This window comes from Carassius auratus, linkage group LG30F (assembly GCF_003368295.1).
Source record: "Carassius auratus strain Wakin linkage group LG30F, ASM336829v1, whole genome shotgun sequence".
NCBI lineage: Eukaryota > Metazoa > Chordata > Actinopteri > Cypriniformes > Cyprinidae > Carassius > Carassius auratus.
Genome location: NC_039294.1, coordinates 1416977 through 1426291, shown reverse-complemented (window position 1 = coordinate 1426291; position 9315 = coordinate 1416977). Strand labels below are relative to the sequence as shown.

The window sequence follows — 9315 nt, the reverse complement described above, 5'->3', positions numbered from 1 at the left end:
AGATCCTCTTGTGTAATTTTTTTTTTTTTTTTTTTTTTTTTAACTATTAAGAGTATATATTTTTATATTCATTTTATTGTTAAAATAAGGTGTATTTTATAATATATATAATATGTATTTTTATATTTTTAATTTTAAATATTATTTTATATTTGTTTCTTTTATTTAAAAAAACATGCATATTTGGGAGAAGAATTGCCTACATATTAATTATCTATCTTATTATGTAATAATTATTATTTATCTTTTTTTTTTTTGGTAAGTCTCTTGATTATAAATCATATTTTATTACAGTGTCCTGCTTTAAGTTAATCACAGTGCATTAATGGACCATTTTTTTAAGTTTCGTCTAGAATAAACATTAAATCAACTATCAATTTGAAAGTTTATTTATTTAGCAGTTTGTAAAAGAAAATATATAAATATGTAATTTCTACTTATATGCAAATTATTTTTTGTATATAATTTCTTGAAGTATTATTATTAAAGGGTTAGTTCACCGAAAAAAGAAAATTATGTCATTAATGACTCACCCTCATGTCGTTCCAAACCCGTAAGACCTCCGTAATGACGTCATTGGCAATGATTGCCCTTGATTCAAGCCTCGGTTTACCCGCGCTCATAACATTAGCACAGAATCAGTTCAGAATCAATCACCAAAAGAATCAGTTCGGTTCAGACGCTCTGTGTGTCGGTTTCATATACAGTAAAAGGTCGGTTTGAATCACATGAATCACATATGCGCAGTATCATCAGCTCCTCGGTTCTCGAATCTGACAGAAATGGTTCTTGACCATAGACAGTAAAAGAAATGGACACAGCGACCCCATTGGAACTCAATTGAGACAAGTGAAGCCCATTTTTAGCGTTTTTTTAGCACTTCCGTTTCTGACGCGCAGACTCAAACTAAGCTTGATGACGTCAGCAACCTGTCTGCCAGATGTAAATCTTCTAAGTGGCTGTGCGTGCAAACTGCCATCGTTAATCTTGCAGAGACGGCGAGCTTGAGCAGGGAGTTCTTTGGCGTGAGTGAGCAGGAGTAAGTATTCTGATGAATTATTTTGTATAGTATTTTAAAATGTAACGCCAGTATGCCATATTAAGTTAATTGCCTGCGAGCTTCTCCTCCTGTCTGTACGGTAATGCGACAGAGAGTCGCGTGGTTATGATGCAATCGTTAGCCTATTTTTACAAAAACTGTTTCTACGGGGCCATAATGTAACATAGAAGGTAATGGAGCCCTTTATACATTGTCGTGTATCTTTAGAAATAAATAATGGACAAACGGAGTCTTTAAACGCCTCAGATGTAAATTTATTTGCTGTCAAAGTGACGCCAAAATGAATGGGAGGTCAATGGGATGCTAACGCAAGTGAAGTTCTGCTACAAGATGGCGGCACCCGGCCGACTTCAACTTCCGGTCGACTTCCTTGCCGCCTGTTCTTGACTCGAGAACGAGTCAATCTTTTGTTCGTTGTCTGGCTCGCCTCAATGTTCATCTTCAGTTCTCTCTTCACAGCAGTTCAGTCAGTGTACTGTTTGAGTAAATGAATTACTCCGGGATATTGGTTTGTTTTGACTCAGAGGGAGCGTCAGCCATATAAAGCTGCAGTAGGTAACTTTTGTAAAAATATATTTTTTACATATTTGTTAAACCTGTCATTATGTCCTGACAGTAGAATATGAGACAGATAATCTGTGAAAAAATCAAGCTCCTCTGGCTCCTCCCAGTGGTCCTATTGCCATTTGCAGGACCGCTCCCGGTAAAAAACAACCAATCAGAACAGCGGTCCGTAACTTTGTTTGTGTTCAAAATGTCGAAAAATGTATATAATAAGCGAGTACACCATGGATCCATTTTCCAAACCGTGTTTTTAGCTTGTCCTGAATCACTAGGGTGCACCTATAATAATTGTTTATATTCGGACTATTTTAGATTGCTTCGGGGGTACCGCGGCAGAGTAACCCAGTACCTTTGTGATTCTTCATAGACATAAACAGAGAGAAGTAGTTCCGGCTACGATGTTCTTCCGCAAGACACAAGCAGTTCTGTTTATTAACCGCTAGAGCGTCAAAAGTTCCCTACCGGACTTTTAGGGAACTTTTAGGGAACTTTTGACGCTCTAGCGGTTAATAAACAGAACTTCTTGCGGAAGAACATCGTAGCCGGAACTACTTCTCTCTACTGTCAGGACATAATGACAGGTTTAACAAATATGTAAAAAATATATTTTTACAAAAGTTACCTACTGCAGCTTTAAGTCATTTGTGGATTAATGATTATTGGAGACACAAACCGTTTTTAACGATTCAGTTCGATTTGGTGAACTGTTTCAAAAAGATCCGGTTACATCGAATAATTCGGTCGCGAACCGGTGTTCTGTCGATTTGTCCTACGCTGTCAGATTTTCCTACCTCCCACTAAAACAGTGGGTAGTACAATTCCACAACGAAAAATGCTACTGTAAAGTTATGGTTTATTAACGTCTACACCTTCCACAACCCTAATCATACCCTTACAGTACTGCAAATACAGTAATTATGTGTTATATGCACGGTTGTAGCTAGAAGGGATACAGCTACAGAAAACCAACAATAAATATTATTTTCTACCAATTAGATTGCGTTTTTATTAAAGTCTACACCTACCCCAACCCTAAACCTACCCTTACAGTAATGCAGATACATTAAATATCGTTGTTTAGCATGAGACAAAGGACGCGATATTGATGTGCACGTGCGCAGTAAACCCGGGTAGGAAAATCTGACAAGGTAGGATAAAATGTCAGGACACCGGATATGACAAACTGCTTTGTTTTGAACTCTCTGAACAGACACGGAAGAGAAGACAATGCTGAATAAAGTCGTAGTTTTTGTTATTTTTGGACCAAAATGTATTTTCAATGTTTAAAAAAACTCTAACTGAACTTGTAAAAAATATTTCAGGATATTACTGATTTCTTTCTGTATTTTTGATCAAATATATACAGTCTACATAAGACTCATAACAGAAACCATCACAAAACAAGCTAAATATTTACATTAATCAGAAATGATATTTTATGAACATATGTGACCCTGGAGAACCAAACCAGTCTTAAGTCGCTTTGTCTTTTATGCTTGATCACTGCAATGAGTATGTGGCCAGAATATATTCCTTTGTGTGTGTTAATTTTTTTATTTTATTTTGCTTCTTTTTTATGTATGTGTATATATATATATATATATATATATATATATATATATATATATATATATATATACATATATATATATATGTGTGTGTGTGTGTGTGTGTGTGTGTGAATTTATTTATTATTTAATTGTAATTTTTTTTTTTTTTTTTTTGTGATGCATGTTCATGTTGTCATGGAGATCGAGCAACCTGTGATAAAGAGCTGGTCAAACTACTATTTTTGCAGCGTGCACTGCAGTATATTGCATGCATAATGATCAATTTGATGGATTTTCAGTGTGACTAAACTAAAGTAATAAACATACGGTACTAAAGAAATGTGAGCTATTCTTGATTCAGTATTTGATCAGAGTGCCAAAAGTTGAAGATATTACAAAAAAATTGATTACAAATACAAAAAAGTGCCCTCATTTCCACTGATAATAACTGGATGCCACTTGAATTAAACACGCAACTTGGCACAAGTAGTGTTTAGCATTGTGTACTACAGACTATTTCACATATTTAAAAACCAGTATGCATTATGTACTGTGTAGTACACTACAGTAGTATTTCATTCTGAACACAGCTTGTGTGTCAACCAAAGGGAGCGATGGTGTGTGTGTGTGTGTGTGTGTGTGTGAATGAGGGACTTGTTGAGCAGGTTGTGCAGGCTGATGAAGATTTTCTGGTGTGTTTCTTCACTTATTACTACTTTTCTGTTCGTGCTCATCAACATAATAACTTGATCTGATCAACAGAAGACTGACTGAAACATACTATTATGAGAATACCTGTTTTTCTGACACCATTAAACTTGACAAACTTTTTTTCATTATATAAAATTGCATTGTGTTTTTGTGTTAAAATCAGAGGCTGTTAGGATTACCTTGAGGCTGAGTATTTACCATGGTACAAAAAGTTTCTACCAAAATGCAACAGCTTCAACTGCAATGAAATCAATATAATTTATGACTGCGGTTTATTGCTGAAAGTGTGGTTACCACTGCAGTTTTCATAAAGGAGAACTATACTACCAAACTTCGTGCTTTTCATGAATTTCATAAGAGATTTTATTCATAGATATGGAAATATACAGATGGGGCCTAGATGAAGATAAAACTCAAATCACACAGAACACATTTGTTTTAAATGAAACAATTTATTAAGGAACTTTTAATATCAGAAAAATAAAAATCTTGATTCTTTTTTTTACAGCAAATATATAATCTCAGTGCTTTGGCCACAGGACAGTAAGGCCATTTATCATAAAATATATTTTAAACTTTAAGAATACAACTTATATGCCTTCATGTCCCTGCATAAATGTATATACATATTAAAAGAACAGTAAAATGATCAACTACAGAAACATTGTTGCAGTGTGATGGTAAAAAATCCCTCTGATAAACATAAAATACCAAGTCATGTCTAAAGTAGGACTTTTATTTTGTTCATAATGTGGTAGTATGCAGACCTAATGCAGCATGTATATATATATCCTTGGCTGTTTTGTTGCAGTTTAGGAATCATTAGATAGTAAATCATGCAGGTGTGCTCTTTCCTGCTCTATAGTACCTAACATCAATACTCTACAAGCTAATACTTACGGCAGCCGACTGCTCGCCATTTAGCCTTAATATATATCTTAAAACTTATATTATGTTTGTATTTGAATATGAAATATAAACTACAGAAATACTACAAAATTGCAAAAAGAAAAACTTTCAAGGTGAATCTTGAAAGGTTATGGATCTCTGATGCCTTAGTTTCTCTGAGTTTAGTGGTGTTTGCGCAAAATAAACGGGCAAGTAGTCGTGTCAACCTACACTTCGAGAGGTTTATACCACATTATCTTCCACAAAATCAATCCTCTCAGGTCTTAAATGACTCACTCCTCTCGGTACGACACCGTGCCATGTCCTGGCAGGACCCATTCATTTAAGGCAAAGAGAGGAGTCATAAACACATACTGTAATGCAAGCTACGAAAAAGGGCCTCGTGCATGAAATAATTAATTACACATTTAATCATGACTAATCATTTGACAGCACTTCTTCCATCCAGCTTTTGCATACAACTATGTGGATGGCATCATTTAACTGAATGTGAAATTGGTTTGAAACACAAGCAAAGTTAAAGTTGATCTAAAAACTACCTGCATGTTATTTGACAGTTTAACAGCAATTTATGCATGAACTGATTCCTGAGCAATTCATTCACGCAAATTCAATTTGCTCACAAAATACTTCACCTGAAATTGACAATTAGCAGAAAATGTTGTCACCTTCAGGCCATCCAAGATGTAGAGGAGTTAGGTTTCTTCATCAGAACAGATTTGGAGAAATTTAGCATTGCATCACTTGCTCACCTGTGGATCTTCTGCAGTGAATGGGTGCCGTCAGAATGAGAGTCCAAACATCTGATAAAAACATCACAATAATCCACACCACTCCAGTCCATCAGTTAACATCTGGTGAAGTGAAGAGTTGCATCGACAAGACGTTTTAACTTCAAAACATCTAAAACAAGAGTCCGCTATCCAGTGATGTAATGCTAAATCTCTCCAAATCTGTTCTGATGAAGGAACAAACTCATCCATCTTGGACGGCCTCAGGGTAAGTACATTTTCTGCAAATTTTTATTTAAGGGTGAAGTATTTTTATAATGAGGACATGCAATGCCCTTTGATTTTGTATTGCGTCTGGAGATGCTCAAAGAGGTCCTGAGGTGGAGTTCAGGACGGCTCTTTATGATCTCGTACTGCTCGACTCTAGTGTTGTGAAACAGAAACCAAAGGCCACAGATGCTTTCGCAGCAACATCGCCAATCCACAGCACCACCGTCGTGGAATCAGGCACATGGAAATGTAAACAAACAAGTCGATACTTTGAAAACAAAACAACAAAAAGTGATGGCAGTTTAGCACTGCTAAACCCCAGCGCTGATCACCGCAAAGAACGACGCGACGGCTAAACGCAAACCTTTGAGATGAACTCAACTGTGGTTATTAATCGAAAACCTGCATGTCCCAGTTATTTCAACGTAATAAGGAAGAAGTATTTCAATGTAAAAAATAAACCCATCTCCAACCCCATCCCGATTTTTTCTTCTCTCTATGCATTTTGCAGGATGGAGTTGGAACACTCCAAACAAACAAGGTTTTGCCCGCCCAGGACAAGCGCCGCCACGTTGTCTCCGCAGTGTACACATGCAGGAACTTGGCTGTGTTTGGGGATAGTGCGCACGTCCGGCGGAGAGCTGGAGCCTGTGCTGTCGCTAGATGGTGAAAACGCGGAGCCGAAGGCCGGGAGGCTCTGGGAATTCTCCTGCACCATCCGAATCAGAGGATAATCCTCCGGAGGAGACGGAGACAGACGCGATGGAGAGAACCTCTGTGTAGTGGGCAAACTCACTCCTCCCCGCTCGAGAGCACTCCACAATGTCTGATTGGCCAACGGCGCCGTCATCGTTAGCCCGTCGTAACCCGCAGGATCTTCGCTTCCCAAAGGCGACTGGGAATCGCCAAACCAGAATGTGCCTCCGCTGCTGCCAGGACTGAGATCCGCCACTGCGCTGCCTTTCCTGCTGTAGTGGGACTCGCTAGAGTTGCTTCCGAGCGAGCTGGAGCTGTCGTTGCGATAGCCTGCAGCATTGGTGCGGAAGTTTGAAACGCCACCGGAGAAGACCCAGGCTCCGTTACCACCCGACTCGAAACCGACATCAGTGCCGTTGTAGTGGAAATCATCATCGTCCACAGTGGTGTCCACACTTCCCACGGTGCGCATCGCAATATGAGCCTCGATCTCCTCCCGAGCTCGGTCTACGTTCTCGGGCATCCCGGTCACCTCAAACACAGGTTCTTTGTCGCGGCTTGGTGTGACGATGTAGGTGTGGGTTTGCTGCTGGATCCTCTTGATAGTCGCTCCTTTCGGCCCCACCACGAGCCCTACCATCCGATACGGCACCCGAACCTGGATGCTGGTCTGTCCCGGATGGCAAGGAATGCTGTTCGTCGGTGCCACTTTGTTCCGAGATGCCCGGATGAGGGAAAAATGCTCAGCCGCCGACAGAATCTCACGCTTGGCCGTGATGACATCCTCCTTCCGGCCGGTCACTACAAACATGGGCTCATCTCCTCTCACAGGGGTTTTAATGTAAGTGTTGGTCTTTGCTCTCAGAGCTTTGATTTTGCAACCTGAGGAAAATAGAAATACAAAGACAAGTCAGCACTTTGCTAGCTTAAGAAGACATCTATCCATCAATCAATCAATCACAAGCATAGACAAGTGAGCTCTTCACAGGAGTAATGACTGCAGTCCTGGATGCTGATTGGTCAATACTAACAGACTTGATATGGTAACGTGTTGTCAGTGTGTTAGTAAAACACAACTTGTTTTCAACCAGTGCAGTGAAGAAACATCACGTCATTACAGATAAGTGGGGCAGCTGTAATCTATAGTGAACATGACACATGCAGTTCAATGAGGTCAGTGCAAGCATATATTATTAAATCCTTTTTCATCACCAGTTTCATTATGAATGTGCTGATATTGAGAAATTGGCCCACACAATTAACAAATAACTACGACTAATAATCAGGCTTATTACTAATATTAAAAATAAAAAAGGTTTTGTCTTTTGTTTAACTTTTTTTTTTTAACTAAAGCATATATTTTGAGTTAGTTTTTATTTATATTTAGCATTTTATTTTAATTTTAGTTAAGGTTTCACTAATTGTTTTGAGGGGGTTTTGGGCCGTTTTTGTTTTATTTATGTCTATTTTATTGTCTAATTTATGAATTTTTATTTCAGTTTGTTATTTTATTATATCTAGTAAGTCATTTTAGTCACACTAAAATAAAATGAGAAATGTTGAAAAATGAAATACGTGTTTTTGACTTTTTTTCAGTTTAATTTCACATTTATTTTTGCTTAAGTACTGAAATTTACTTTTTTTCTATTGTTTTAGTTTCTGTTTGAGTGAACAATAATAACCCTGGTTCAAAGTTAATTCAGGTTTCTTTATCAATAATTTTGTTAATCATATTTAATTAAATTATTTTGTTAATATATATGTAATTTTTTTTTTCACGAGGCGAGGTCTGTGAGAATATCAGCAGGGCGAGTACAAATATGAATCACTAATCCAGCTGGCCTCATTATTGTTGAACACTGTTGAAAAGTGAGACAAGATGAGTCACGATTTCAATATCAGACATGACACATTAACAGTCAATCAAACCCACCCTGCCGACCAACTATCTCCGCCACATGCTCAGATGTGGGCACCATCACACACTCTGTTGTGTTCACGCTCTTTCTCCTGGTATTGAGCGCACACCTCTCACCCTCCTGCATCATCATCATCATCGCCATCACGCTCCCCTGAACCGGGTAACCCTGGGACTCGCCCGTCCCATCCAGGAAGAGCCCATCGGACCCCGGGGCCTCCAGGGCTGTGAGCTCAGCCCTCAGATGGTCCAGATCAGTATCATGCCTGATGATGATGTTGTTGTTGTTGTTAGTGTTGGTGGTGTTGTCCTCCTCTGATCCAGTTTGGGACAAGGGCTGGAGGTCCAAAACCGCGCCCAGGACACCCAGATGAGAAGTATCACGTAGTTCTGATGGACTCTCTTCATCCCGGAGGCTCATCCGGCTCAAGATCTGTACCGGTACCGAGAGATCCGGTTCAGTATCGTCGGACTCCAGGAATTGAGCTGTGTTACTGGGCATGCTCGACCAACAACGTGTCCTGCTTTCACTGCGGGACACACATAAACAAACAAAAGTGCCATGACAATGAGTTCTCCGCGCTCTCGTTACTGTATTAAAGTGTATATGATTAGATTAAACGATTCGTAAAGTGTGTTTAGTGAATTTGAACTTACAGTTGATGTTTTTAGCCGTGGTTCCGTGACCCTGCTCTGCTAGATCTCTTTGTTTACGGTTCTTCGGGGATCGTCGCGCAGGTTCGTGAACAGCGACCTGCCACCGCAGCGCCACACACCGTTGCGGATGAACAGTGTAGTTCTCGTTTTAGCAAACATAACATTACATTATTTGGGTCATAGTAGGAACTATAATCATAAATTAATTGACACTTTTAATATTTTAAAATAAATAAATAAAAAAATGTA

The 9315-nt window shown here is 38.8% G+C and overlaps 1 protein-coding gene across 1 annotated transcript; it reads right to left on the bottom strand.

The window, feature by feature from the left end:
• Positions 1-5982: 5982 nt before the first annotated feature.
• On the bottom strand, positions 5983-9234 carry LOC113067996 (RNA-binding E3 ubiquitin-protein ligase MEX3C-like). The gene is made up of 3 exons (XM_026240528.1): positions 9067-9234; positions 8425-8939; positions 5983-7373 (listed from the first exon to the last, which is right to left on the bottom strand). The coding sequence occupies exons 2-3, from the start codon at positions 8909-8911 to the stop codon at positions 6292-6294; spliced, it is 1569 nt and encodes a 522-aa protein (XP_026096313.1). The 5' UTR covers positions 8912-8939; positions 9067-9234; the 3' UTR covers positions 5983-6291.
• Positions 9235-9315: the final 81 nt, after the last annotated feature.

Bases quoted from the DNA above. Each gene is read 5' to 3' on its own strand.
- LOC113067996 (XM_026240528.1), bottom strand. From the start codon at position 8,911: ATGCCCAGTAACACAGCTCAATTCCTGGAGTCCGACGATACTGAACCG. The intron at 7,374-8,424 runs GTGGGTTTGATT...TATTTTCCTCAG, and splicing joins GGAGATAGTTGGTCGGCAGG to GTTGCAAAATCAAAGCTCTG.